At 33.0% G+C, this 13,371-nt stretch overlaps 2 protein-coding genes across 7 annotated transcripts; both read right to left on the bottom strand.

The window, feature by feature from the left end:
- Window positions 1-3,764: 3,764 nt before the first annotated feature.
- LOC107924186 (tubby-like F-box protein 5) lies at window positions 3,765-7,113 on the bottom strand. Of its 3 annotated transcripts, none has more exons than XR_005904757.1 (6): window positions 6,618-7,042; window positions 5,991-6,383; window positions 5,509-5,596; window positions 5,006-5,135; window positions 4,140-4,919; window positions 3,765-4,048 (listed from the first exon to the last, which is right to left on the bottom strand). XR_005904757.1 is itself a non-coding variant. In XM_041080669.1 (6 exons), the coding sequence occupies exons 3-6, from the start codon at window positions 6,342-6,344 to the stop codon at window positions 4,247-4,249; spliced, it is 1,245 nt and encodes a 414-aa protein (XP_040936603.1). In that variant the 5' UTR covers window positions 6,345-6,383; window positions 6,618-6,741; window positions 6,850-7,044; the 3' UTR covers window positions 3,765-4,246. The 3 variants fall into 3 exon arrangements, 2 of the variants coding, with proteins under 2 accessions (XP_040936603.1, XP_040936602.1); XM_041080669.1 differs by having other exon boundaries at window positions 3,765-4,919; window positions 6,618-6,741; window positions 6,850-7,044; XM_041080668.1 differs by having other exon boundaries at window positions 3,765-4,919; window positions 6,618-7,113.
- Window positions 7,114-8,682: 1,569 nt separating this feature from the next.
- Window positions 8,683-10,154, bottom strand: LOC107911249 (syntaxin-112). Of its 4 annotated transcripts, none has more exons than XM_041080664.1 (3): window positions 10,008-10,154; window positions 9,829-9,891; window positions 8,683-9,720 (listed from the first exon to the last, which is right to left on the bottom strand). In XM_041080664.1, the coding sequence occupies exon 3, from the start codon at window positions 9,689-9,691 to the stop codon at window positions 8,789-8,791; it is 903 nt and encodes a 300-aa protein (XP_040936598.1). In that variant the 5' UTR covers window positions 9,692-9,720; window positions 9,829-9,891; window positions 10,008-10,154; the 3' UTR covers window positions 8,683-8,788. The 4 variants fall into 4 exon arrangements, with proteins under 4 accessions (XP_040936598.1, XP_040936600.1, XP_040936599.1 ...); XM_041080666.1 differs by having other exon boundaries at window positions 9,850-9,891; XM_041080665.1 differs by having other exon boundaries at window positions 9,829-9,884; window positions 10,008-10,136.
- Window positions 10,155-13,371: the final 3,217 nt, after the last annotated feature.

Raw genomic sequence — 13,371 nt, 5'->3', positions numbered from 1 at the left:
AATAATAATAGAAGGGTAGTTGTGGGGGCTAACCGTTGGGTGATAGTGGCTTGGGGTTAAATGTAGAGCGAATATGCACTATCATTTTACCTCATCTGTCTAAGATTTTGGAATCATATCTCCGCTTTCCTTCCAAAGTAACACGGATGGATTCCCATTTTTTACCTTGATAGAATTGTTCTCATTTGGTGGCTGCTGCTTTGAATTTACCTAAAGAAGTGACTGAAATTGTCAAAAGAAGATGCCTAGATAGCCTTCCTGTTCCTTTGTGGTTAGATTCCATATCAAAGAACAGAAGATGTCTGCAATAGACCCATACAGAAATTCAAGATGTAAGTTCATTAGTGGCTGAATATTAGGATTCTAATCCAACTTGTTAATAATGAGTCAATCAAGCAGTAACGCTTAACCTTTTGGTTCGAAGCTAATGAAAGTAAATCCACTAATTTTGTCTAGTCTACATCTGCTAGCATAAGCATGGAACATTTTTCTTAGGGAATTTTTGAACAAAAGAACAGATGGCTCAGGAAAAAATGTTAATAACAAGTGAATCTGATTGAGGGAGCAAAAGAGTCTTTCAATGTTCTTTCTTTGCTTCAGACTTTGGGGTTCATTCGCATGCATGCTAGTCTATGATAGAAAGTTAATAGCCAATTTTAATATCTTTTAGAGATGGCAATAGAGCAGGACAAGTGCAAACGTTGTCAAATTCACCGTCTCTTCAAATGTTATATTTTCACCCTATATAAAGGTAAAAAGATAACTTTATATGATGGGTGGGACAGGGCGAGAAGTAATTAACATAATTATTCTTTTTCAAAAAAAATTCACCCACCCCATCCTGCTTCGCATTACATCTACTGTTCAAAAACAAAAATTTGCCCCATTCGGTATGAATCTGTTCAAAATCCATTGAATAGATCAAGTTTTACCATCCTATCTAACCGCATATCATAATGGATCGCTTGGATAATATAATGAATCAATTATAGAAGGGAGGTTAAGAAACAGTAGTACTCTTGTATCGTTATCAAGACCATGATGAACCCAACTGGATGCAGTGTTTTTCCACCTCTTATTTGCATGTTTGTATACTTTCTTCTCTTACGGTCTCTGCTCTCTGGGTTATATGTTAGGTTCTGAGCCTGCGGGTAGGTCTAGTTCATGGATATCGCCTTGTCACTCACTAGCCATAAACTTGGATAGGGTGTGGGACACAATACTTTATGTTTCTTATAATACTTCTTCTATAACCTCAAAGCTGGAGGTTTATGAAAGAACCAAAATCATTGAGGGGGATTATCATCAAGTTTGAGACAAACTTATATGGAGTATGATTAGTACACAGTCAATAAGATCTATGGACCAACAAGCAGAGTTGTTTACAAAAGCTTTACCTGGTTCTAAAAAGTATTTGTAACCAACTGGGTACACATAAAGTATATTTTTCAGTTCACCAATACAGAGAAGATTACTATATTGGTGATGGGTTTAATAAACCTCATCACGTAAGTGGAGACAAAAAAGGTGGCGTTATCCCATATTCAGCTTAGGTTTTATACATATAACCAAATAATTTCAAGTTGGATGCTTAATAACTCTTTCATCATAATTAGGGTCAAATGTGCATTACCACATATAACATTTCCTTCATAGAGGGGTTGTTTTCCTCCTAAACTTACTTTCAGATAAATTTAATTTAGTTAGTGTGGTTAGACTTGGATTTTATTCTCTTTATTAACATTGGGGTTAACAAGTATTATGCCTGGTAATATTCTTTCTCCTTGCCTGGGAAGGGTTCACTTCCCGGAATGTGGCTACAACATCCTCATACTATAACTAAATATAGTTAGTTGGTAAATGATTTTTTCCGGCTCCAACACTAATTTTGATGGTTTAGTTTCTTAGATTTGAATATGTGTATAATGCATCTGCTATAAATTTTTTGGTTCTATAACTCTTGAGAATTTACAGCTGTTGGCAACTTCTGAAGTTCTTCGTGTAATTCTTTTTATCTATGATCAGATTCTGGTAAGTTGTCAAATTGGTCGAGAGATCACAAATAGAACACGTTTGTATACAGGGATTGCCGAGGTAAACATCATTGCCTTCCACATTTTTCTCATATAAATGCCCGGTTTGCTTCCTGCAAATGCAGGGAATTGTTCTTACTAGAAAACGATCTCAAACCTCAGAATATTTCATGACTTCGACTTATTTTGTTCTGTGGCTGATGTAAAGCTAATAGGTAATTGAAGTTTCCCGTAATACAGATGATAAACTCATATCCTATGCTTTCTTCGCTTTTAAGTTCTTTAAAATTGATGGGCCCTTTTAGTTGTTAGGCAAGTTTTGGATAATTGGTAGGTTCGATGAGTAGTTGGCAAGGGACAATAGCCAGTGGCTGGGTTGGAACTCAAATTAGTCTGATCAGCTTAAGTTATTAAGGACCGAGGAGCCTTCATGACGAAATCTTGTGGAGATATAACCATATGAAGTTGGTGAACACCCTCCCAACAGGCCTGTTGACGTACGTTACAACTCTTCCCTTCGCTGCATCGTTGTAATTATTTCCACCTATTGTTTTAAGCCTTAATATTGAACGCTTTGATTTATGGCCTTTTGTTGTGTTATATCCCTCTGAATCATATTTCTGCAACTGCAACCATTTTCATCTTGGAACAAGGACTCTTAAAGCCTTACATTCCGTATACGGTGGAGTACTGCCATTGAAGACCTAGTATGGGCCAAAAACAGAGATGTACCGGAATTTCATATGCCTGTATCTTAAGTTTCATGAAAATAATTGTGTTCGATTTATGTTGCTAGGCACTTTTGGTTAATATAAACAGTTTATAACCCGGAGAACACAAGTGAATATAACAATGAATTATCGAGGTAAATTACACTTGGCGTAATGTCTTGCAGTAGAACTTTTAAATACATATATACTGCAAATCGTGGCTTTGTCAAATCACTTGATTGGTAGGGATAATCATGTCCGCCAGATCGAAGTTTATGGACCTCAACCGTGATTTACAACAGATTCTTTACAACAGATTCTTTCTTTTTTCAGTGCATCAGTTCTTTGATCACCAATATTCTAGATTTAAACCCTTTTTTTTTAATGATGTATTGCAGGAATCTTATTCCACCCCACCATTCCAATTTACCTCTAGGGAATTCATTACATGCCCCACTCTGAGATGGTAAAATGTGATCTAATAGCTTGCTTTTCGGTCAAAACTGACGTCGAATATGATTTCTGGAATCTTGTTCTAAACTGAAGAAAACTAATGCTGTTACAAGCCATTATTTTGAAGCATCCAAGTCCAACACATTCGGCCATGAATATATAGAGATATGATCATCCAAAGACATTCTAAACACAGAAGAAATTGAGAGAACATTTATGTACTTGTGCTAAACATATATCCAAGTTAAGAACTATGGGTGTTGCTCAAGACAACCAATATTTTTTCAGAACTAAGAAGACGTGGTTTTCTTAGGAAAGTAAATATAAAACATGCTGATGGCTTTATATCTATCATTAGTGATAGAAGAAGAAAATGAGTAAGTATTGTCGTATCAATTAGATTAAAACTAGCTTAGATAGACTCCCCTTTTAGGTTCTTTCCTGATTTTCTTTTTCCACAATGTCTTTAGACAACGTGACGATTCCATTATTCAAGAAAAAGGCTATAGATATTTGGATACCTTGTATCTGCTCGATATGCTTCTGTTTGATACATTCGGACATGGTATGAAAATATAAACCTTCAAATTCATGAAAAAGCTTACAAATTTTGAACATACTGATGTCAGACGACACTATGTTCAAATTCAAGTAACATAGCCTTGTATATCTATTGTTGAAGTTTACCAAGGTTATATGCATGCATGCTAAATAAGATTAACTATAAGACTAGATATAGGCATTTGCGGTTAATTTAGTTTTGATTCAAAGATACGACTCAAACAGAATACAAATCAGATTGCATGATCCGAAATGCCAGGCACCGAACAGCTAAGCATTAGCCAGCAATGGCTGTTCAAGAAAAGCTTCCATTAGGAACATAAATGACGATAGTAATAAAATAAGGAAGCATTCCAAAGGAGAGATGCACGTATCTTCTTACCAACATGCTATATCATTCACAGGAGGATTTGGAAGAAAGCAGCTCTGGTAGATCGCAAAGGCTTGAAAGCATGGGAGAGTTAATCCATGGCAACACCAATTCACTGATCATTCGCAAGCTGGTTTGGTGTCAAAGCTGCTTAGGCAGATTGCAAAGGCTTGGAAAGCAGATAGAGGGTATCGATAATCCATGGTGAAGATGTCTTTGCCGATTTTTCCAAACTGTAAGATTACCTTCTCTTGCTCTTCAGGTGATACATTATGTGATGGCTCAACAGCAGCAACAAGCTGGAAATTCTTAACAGAGGCCACTGTCACACGCCCCTTGAAGTTAAGGCACCAGCACTGTAACTGTTCATGCCATCTAGGAGCCTTGTTCTTTAGGGTTAGTGGCTCTCCTGAGCCCAAAGGGTGTAATGGAGTGGCTGGGAGGGTAGGGGAGCTGGGGTTTGTCATCGGTTCCTTTCCTTTTGAACTGATTAAGGGAGAAAGTTGTTCATCAAAGGATTGGCGGAACGCTAATGGTGTTGGTGCAGTGCCTCCTTCCTGAATTGAAGAAATGGGAATCGAGTGCAAAACGCAATGCATTCTCCTTGGTCCTCGTGTTCGCAGAACATTGAGCTCATAGGTAATGGTACCAATATTATAGTTGGATGAAGATAGTTTTGGAAACACCTGCTTCGAGTGGAATCTTCGACTTGATCGGGTAATTGATGGGATTATTGAGTCACACGGAGGTTGACTGTCATGTATTGTGAACTTAGTACCAAAAATATTAGACCTGAAAAGAAATTTCAACATGTCATCACAGATATTATAAAGAGAGAACGATCAGAAAAACATAAGAAATCTAATTGCAAGACTCGCCTTAGTTTACCAACATATGTATAACTGGCCCTAGAAAAATCATCAGCAACCAAAGATATAACAAAATCCGTGCAGGTAGCCCTTCTGACCTTCCTTGCTGCTAACAGTAATTTATCACTCTCTCCCTCAGCTGTAAATGAAAGAAGCAACACAAGTTTATACTTCTCAAAATGTATGGAAGCTTCATAAAAGTGGCACCCCAAACAAATCTTTATTAATTGGCTAAAAAAATGAGAACAAAATACGATAACCACAAAGCTAAGTAACAGTGATTACTCAAAGCCAAATTCAATGAGTATAAGTCAGCTGTGGGAAAAGGAAAACCGAAATGCAATGTTATACCATGTTTCAAAGCCTTCACATCAAAATAGAGAGATTAGCATCTTAATTTATTTAAAAACCCAAGATATCAAGCTTAGTTTTTGACTCCCCTAGCACAAAATCCTCAATGAATCCAATTTGATGAATAGAAGCATAAAGGCACAACTGACAAGAGGACTTACAAGGCACCAGACCATAGAACAAAAGATATGTCGAAGTCGCTCTGTCTCTTCTAATATAGCATTGAATCGGGGACTCATGGGGACCAGGCTGTTCACAAACATAAACAGAATATATAAACAACCTTTTAAATGGAAGAGTGAGATAAAAAACAGTCACTTCCATTATTTATGTACACAGACATCAGAGCTATTGTTGAATGTATATAGCAGACACAAAGAAAAACTTTAGACCTAGCTTATAAGCATGCGTTTGGGAGTTCATAATACGAAGATGAAACCTTCCATTATAAGCCAGTATCTATTTCATGATTGAAAAAGCAACAATATAGAAATATAGGCAATTATGTTCTTGACAAAGATGCAACAACAAATATATCAGTGCAAAGATTTTGGCCTAAGTAAATTAGACTAACATCGAAATAACCAGTCCTTCCGTCCACAAAATCAAATGAGATAATTTCCAATAGAGAAAAAAGTACAACCTGCTTCAAAGAAATGGGAAATGTGAGCCTTCCACATTGCTCAGGAGTCTGCACAATCTCCTTTGTAATCTCTCTCCAAGACCTACATACTGCAGCACAAAATACTACAACGGCTCGAGCAGGCCAAGCTGTCTCGCTCTCTTCAACCCTCTGGATGATATCCAAGAGCAATTCAGGCGGTAGGTTCGCCCAAGGGCTTTGTTCTACGGATTCAGATTCAGTTGGTGCTCGATCAGGAGCAACATGGGATCGAGTCCTACTACGCCAAACCTTGCTTTCCCCTCCTCTCTTTGATATGCTCCCAATCCCCTCCTTCATTTCCTTTAACTCTCGCATAATACTCTTCAATGACATCTTTTATAAGCATGCCAAATCCAATCTCTCAATATTCAACTACAAATATAAACACCAAAAAAGAATAAAAATAAACATTTCTCTACTATTCAAATCTCAGGTTCCCAGTTCCACTAAAACAATTTTTTTTATCAAATCAAACTCCATAATTAAAAATATTAAAACTTGAGTCATAATTAACACCCAAAACCAAAAAAGAAAGAAAGCCCAAAGATCAACAACCAATAAATGAAATAAAATAAAACGTACAAAAAAATGAGTTTCCTTTTTTACCTGAATCACCAACCCAGAAAAGCTGAAAGCAGGATTGCGAGAAAAGGAGGAAACCAGCTCTAAGCCAAACCGGTTCAAATCAACCCAGAACTGAACCAGCTCAGATGCACTCCCCCCACACACTCTTAGGGACCCACAGTTCAACCAACACCACAAACCAAAAACAAAGATCAGATCAGAATGAAATAAATAATTAAGAAGGTTTTCAGTATTAGAAAAAGAAAGCGCCAACTTTTCTTTTTTTTGGCTGGAATCTTAAGATGGCCACGTCATTGGTAACGCCGGTGTGACCGATACAGTCAGCGTTAACGCCGACGTTCAATCCTCCCGGTCACCGCCGCAGCCATCAACACCGTTTTATTCCGCAGATCAGAAGCCAAAACTAACTCCCTCCTGCTCTTTTTAAGACCAGAGCTCTCTTTCACTTAAAGGGGATCCAAAGTTTTTTATATATAATATTTTAAAAAAATTAATTTCTGGTTTTAGAATAAATTAATAAAATAAATATAATTTATTTGTTTGATGTTTCTTTTAATTAAGGTCCGTTAAAAAGTGATTTTTATTATTTATTAATTATTAATTTAAGGATTAATTATTATTTCACATTTTTGTCACTTGTACTGAGTGAAAAAAGCGTGTAGATGAAGACACATGGCAATCAATCAGGTATTTGCGGAGATACGTCTTTTTCTACCCACACGATTAGTATTTGACAACCGACCTTTTTAATGTTTTAAAATGAAATTTCTATTTTCCCAGATATACATACTATTTTACAAATAATAAATTGACATAGAATATAAATTTAAAAATATTATGTTACATAATAAAAATATATTAAATTTTATATAAACTATAACATTTTAAATATAATTATAACACAATCCTTTCCCATTTTCTACCTAATCTGCTTCATACCCTCCATTCCCTCTTACGAGTATTCAAACTTCGGTTAAAATTAAATTGATTGATTAAACTAATTTAATTTGGTTGATCAATAGATTAATTGATCTAGTTCGGTAGGAGGTTTGTTAAAAGTTTTTTAAAATTTTGATTAACGGTTAATTCAATTCGAAATCAAGTAATTAACAGAATTAATCAAACTTAATAAATAATATTAAATATTATATGTATTAGGCTAATACTAGTTCAGTTAATTTGACTAATCCGGTTAAATGAACATTATCAATTTATTTTTTATATGTTTTATACTTGTTTTAATAAAAAAATATAAATTTCGGTGAATTCGATTAATTGATCGAATTAACTGAAATATTTTGGTTCAGTTAATTTTTTTTAAATTCGATTCGGTCAATGGTTAAAGAATTCAAAAGTTCAATTAATTCGGTTTATACTAATCCAATTAAGTGAACCGATTAGTTAACTTTTGAACACCCCTACCCATATATATGATTCTTTCTTGCTAGTTTTGTGTAAACAAGGTAAAAACATCACTCTAGTCCCTCTCAATTTTAATTTTAAACAAATTAGTCTCTTTTTAAAAAATCACAACAATTTAATTAATGTGGATTTCAAAAGTGAGTGAAGGATAATTAATGATGACAATGTTTATGTTTTTGAAAATTGTAGATACTTTTTATTGGTATCATAATAAATTTAGTCTTCAATATTTACGCATTTCGTCAATTTGATCTTTGATTTAACAAATTTAACTCACGACATTTACATGCTTTGTTATTTTACTTTTTTAATTTAGTAAATTTAACCTGCAACAATATTTACACATTATGTTAACACTTACAATATATAAACATCGAAAGAAAATTTCATTATTATAGTAATAAAAATATGTACAATCAACGAAAAATATTAATATTGTGATTAATTATTCCTTAGATACTCACTTTCGAAATTGAGAGGGATTAAATTACTCTATTTTCTTTAAGAGGGATCAATTAGCTCAGTCTCTAAACTAAAAGGGACTAGAATGATATTTTTACCAGTTGATGTCTCTTCCAAACAATCGTATAAAATCTTCAAGTGCATTTAACAAAAAAAAAACAGAATCCAAATGAAATATTCAAAATGCCGAAACCCACCAAAATAAACCAATTGTGATGTCCCATTAATGTTAGACAATGGGATCAAAGAGTTCATATCACTCGCTTTATGAAACATTAAAAAAGAACTATCGCTTAATCTTGTACTTCTCAAGAAGCTAACATCGAAATGACGCAAACCACAAGTATGATAACGATAACACCCCAAACCCAAAAAACCCATGCTTTCTTCTTCTTCATTTGATTTGCATAATGAAGGTTATTGGTTCCACCACTGATGAAATTACCTGCATTGGCCACGTTTTCTTCAATATCATCCATTTTCTCCCCTTGTGTCTCCACCAGAACAGCCATGTCCAAGAACACTTGATGCAGCCTTTGCAAGCTTCGTTGAATGTCCATCACTGCTTCATGCCTTTCCTTGTTCTTCAAATCCATTTCGACTGTCTCCTTCAACGAAAACCGATCGTTTTCGCTGCCGAAAACCGCCTTTTCGAGCATGACTTCGGTCGGGAACTCTCCGGTTGCAGTATAGTATCTTCTCTTGAGGTCTTCTTTATGGTCTGATAAAATCTTCTCTCTCAAGGCTTGAAAATCATTCATCATTTGCTTAAGGTTAGCCCTTAAGCCATTGGTTACAGATATCCTGGTTCGATCAACATATGTCCCTTCTTTATATGCCTCCGATAATCTTCTGTTGTTTGCATTGGATTTGTCGAGTGATTCAAGCCTTGCCTTGACGATCTTTGCTTTTCTGAGAATGGAAACCGTGTCGGATTCCATCCTGTCTCTTAACCCTCGAACAACTTTAGCGCTGTGAGTGGACTTAGTGTCTTCGTTAAGGGTTTGAAGATCAAACACGAGATTGGTAATCTCTTCCATTGTTATCTTGATTGATGCCACTTCTTGGAAGAACTTAGATAGGTTCGTTTCATCAGTAGGGTTGAGTCTCCCAAAGCCTTTCTCGACATCAAGCTCCGATTCCAAGTCTTTCTCTGCTTGTTTCTTCAGTTCCACATAACTTAAGAAAGACTTTGTCATTAGATCATTCATCTTTGCAAGAACTTTGCAATATAACCCTCCTGAAAAAGAAAAAACAATGAAGAAATAGAAAATGTAAATCTTTTTTTCTCCCGGGAAAAAGAAAATAAACATCAGAAAGGAAGAGAAATTAGAAAGAAAAAAAAAACCTTGTTTGGATGAACTCGTACAGATTTCTCAGTGTTTTCCTTTTAAAATGATTCTTCTGCAATCTAAATTCACCATGTTAGCCGAGACAGAGTCAGAAAAAAAGTTGCAACTTGCAAGGATAAGGTAACTAAAAAAAACCCATGAAAAATATAATAGTAATGAAAGTAAAGAAGAAAACCTGAAAGTGGGATTCCAAGAAAACTAAGGATAATTGTTAAGCATGCTTTGTTGAGTGCCAAAGCCTTCTTTCTTCTTCTTCTTCTCTATGTAAGATTATAGGGTTTGCTTGAAAGGGGGAGTTTTTGAAATGAATCCGGGAATGTGATTGTGCGGTTACGGAATTTAAAGGTTCGTTTCACATACAATAGCCGTTGGATTTTTTTTCCCCTTTTTAAAAAGGTAATCTAAGTCCGCCACAACAGGTTAAACATGTAACGCAGCCGTTTCGTATAATTCATCCACTGGATTTGTTTTTTATTTTTATTTTTGTTATTTAAGTTGATTTGTTATTGATCACACAGTAGGGAATAGAAAATTAGCATTTCACATGATTTGTTAATATTAATGTAGCATACATGTGAATTATCACAACGTGACAGGTTAATATTTAATTAAAATTTACAAAATTTTTGGATATACTTTTTATAATCCTTTTGAATTTTAAAATTTTTAAAAATTAATTAAATGATAATATATTATTTACACGGAAATTTGTATACATATAATTTCAATAAAATTAAAAATATTAAAATTTTCCTTTATTTTAAGGTGATTTGATAAAAAATTATAAATTTAAGTGCTAATAAAATGAAAATAAATGAGGATTAAATTTATAAAATTAGACGGCTATGTTTCCAACTGTCATTAATCTTATTTTCATATTATTAATTAGTGTGTCCGTCACATATTTTGCGGTATTGAAGCTGTGCCCCTATCATATCTGCTGATAGAAAATACTGCGCTCCGTAGCAGGACATAAATGTTGCGCATGAAAATGAAGTAAATTAGCAGGGATTAGACAAGACAACAGTCTTTGTCGTAGAAAAGGTAGGTACTTCGTATCCTATCTTAGAATTGGTAGCAAATATGGAAAATATGTTGGTCAGTGACAAACCTTACACTGATGGCCTGCATCAATATTGTATTTAATGCATTTACAAGTATATACGTTCACCCTGGACTTCATGAATTTATATGTGAATAAAATTTAATTTATTTAAAAAAATTTAAGTTAATTGAATCAAATTATTCGAGTTAATTTAAATAAGTAATTCAAGTTTGAATCGAACTGAATTTTATAATTCGAATAATTTAAATAACAGATTAGTATAAATATCATTTTGGTAATTGTCAAATTTAAAAATGAGCAAATCAGTCTATCTCAATAAAAAATTACAAAAAATAAAAAAATATTTTTTTAAATTCAAATTATTTTTAAAAAAATTTAAAAAATTCAAAAGAAAGTTAAAAAATTAAAAATTTTCTAGAATAATAATTTTGGGAAATTAAATAAGAATTAATGATTCAAGTTTATTATATTAAAGTATTCTTTTATTTTTCTTTGAAAAAATTTTCAAATATATATGGTTTCAAATTTATGTTTGAATTAATTATACTGTAATGAAATTTTTATTTGACATGTTTAATTTTTTAATTTAACTTAAAAAATTTCAGTTGATTCGAATTTTATTTCACACAACTCGATTCGAAAAATTTCAAATCGAATTAAGATGATAAAATAAAACTCCTCAATTTAATTAATTTAAAATTTGTTCACTTGATTTAATTGAATGATGACCGCTAAATTATTTTAGTTCTCAATTCTTTTACTGACAACCTCTTCCTATAGAGAGACTTGGCCAACTGTAAGCTTATTATTATCTTTAAATAAAGGAAAATTCAAACCATACATTCTTCGATATATTTAAGAAATTCATATTTACGAATGTGGTGATGTAAGATGATTGTGAGTCATTAGAACTACAATTGTTGTATTGTGTTTTAGCTTTGGATCATATATGTGGGGCTTCAATATTGAGTTCAGCCTGGGTTTAACTTCGACTTCGATTTTAGTGAACTCACCAACTTCATCATAATGATGTTTTGGTTGGGAGAATACCTGAGGTTTCAGTATTTACTATACTTATCCAATATCTTTTAAAAGACACGCACTGCATTCCCAACAGTGAAACAACCATCATCTTTTCCTGCAATTCACGAATATTTGGCATTGTCGACTCTTACGTATATAGCACACAACATAGCTACCAAAAATATTGGCATTAGGAGAATCTCCCAATAATCTCTTGGCACCAGGATAGTTGATGACCCAAATTGTATGTGCCAATTAATGTATCACTCAAGTAACATAATGATAAGACAAACACCAATTTCTAAGTTGGTTAGTGCCAATAATTACACATTTATCTCATCCAAATCAATAAACTTAATTCTAATTATTATTAAAATATTAAACTAAGCAAATTATAAAGATTTTACATAATTAAGACAATGTCTCAATCAATTTTATGAACTTAGAAACTTCACTTAATATAATTAATCAACTATCTCTCATTCAATTATTCAATGTATGTAATTACTAATCTAAGATTTAATGGCATTAATTAGAACTTTCAAGCAACTAGTTAAGTCAATCTCTTTCTCCCACTAGTTATATTCTTATGTTAGGCTAATTGAATTAAGTCATTAAGAACAAACCTATCGAGTTAATTAGGGTATGGGACATATTCCCACTTTAGCCACAGATTAACTTGTTCATTAGTGTAGCTAGAGTTAATACTAATTTGTTTAGTCTAGATCTCAACCTTAATTTTCTTTTTCAAAATAAATTAAGGTTATCAAATTAATACATATTGTCACTCACCATACAGGCAGATTAAATATGCTTAAATTGAATAAATAATTAGTTTAATTTATCTTAAGTTAAGAAAACATCACAAAAGATATTCAAGACAGTCTTGCATCGATAAAAATAGTAAAAAGAAATAATCTATAAAGAAAATAGATGAAGAATTTGGATGGAGTTATTTTGATATAATTTTCTTCTTGTTTTTTGAAAATTGAAGTAGGGACGAAGCTAAAATTTTTTTATACGAGTTGAAACTAAGTTAAATATTTTTATAATAACTAAATTACAATTTCATCATTATATTAGCTAAATTAATCTTTATAGTTTTTAGAAAGATGAAATTAAAATTTTATCATTTTAGAGGCTAAACTAAAGAATTAAAGAGAAATTTTTCATTTTAGAGGGGACTATAGCCCCTGCCTTGAAGTTTCTCTTGGTGTGAGAGTGTTTTTTTTTTTTGTCTCCATATAAACTCTTACTCTTACCTTTATCCAAAATTTTTTTTATCTCGAATCCTTAAATGTTGAGTTTTTATTGTGGCGCTCCGTCAAATAAAAAAAAATATAATTTTGAACTTAAAATATGTTCTATCACTAATATGGTCCAATGGAGTGAAAAGACTTATTTTTACCATCTCTTGTTTTATGCTCTAATTCTTTCGTTCTTATTTTGA

The sequence above is a fragment of the Gossypium hirsutum genome, chromosome A11 (assembly GCF_007990345.1).
Source record: "Gossypium hirsutum isolate 1008001.06 chromosome A11, Gossypium_hirsutum_v2.1, whole genome shotgun sequence".
Classification (NCBI taxonomy): Eukaryota; Viridiplantae; Streptophyta; class Magnoliopsida; order Malvales; family Malvaceae; genus Gossypium; species Gossypium hirsutum.
Note: the sequence above shows the minus strand (reverse complement) of the source record. Positions and strands in the feature narration are given on the sequence as shown.

Bases quoted from the DNA above. Each gene is read 5' to 3' on its own strand.
- LOC107911249 (XM_041080664.1), bottom strand. From the start codon at position 9,691: ATGAATGATCTAATGACAAAGTCTTTCTTAAGTTATGTGGAACTGAAG.
- LOC107924186 (XM_041080668.1), bottom strand. From the start codon at position 6,344: ATGTCATTGAAGAGTATTATGCGAGAGTTAAAGGAAATGAAGGAGGGG. The intron at 5,597-5,990 runs GTTGTACTTTTT...GTTTGTGAACAG, and splicing joins TTCCCATTTCTTTGAAGCAG to CCTGGTCCCCATGAGTCCCC. The intron at 5,136-5,508 runs GTAAGTCCTCTT...TTTCATTTACAG, and splicing joins GTTCTATGGTCTGGTGCCTT to CTGAGGGAGAGAGTGATAAA.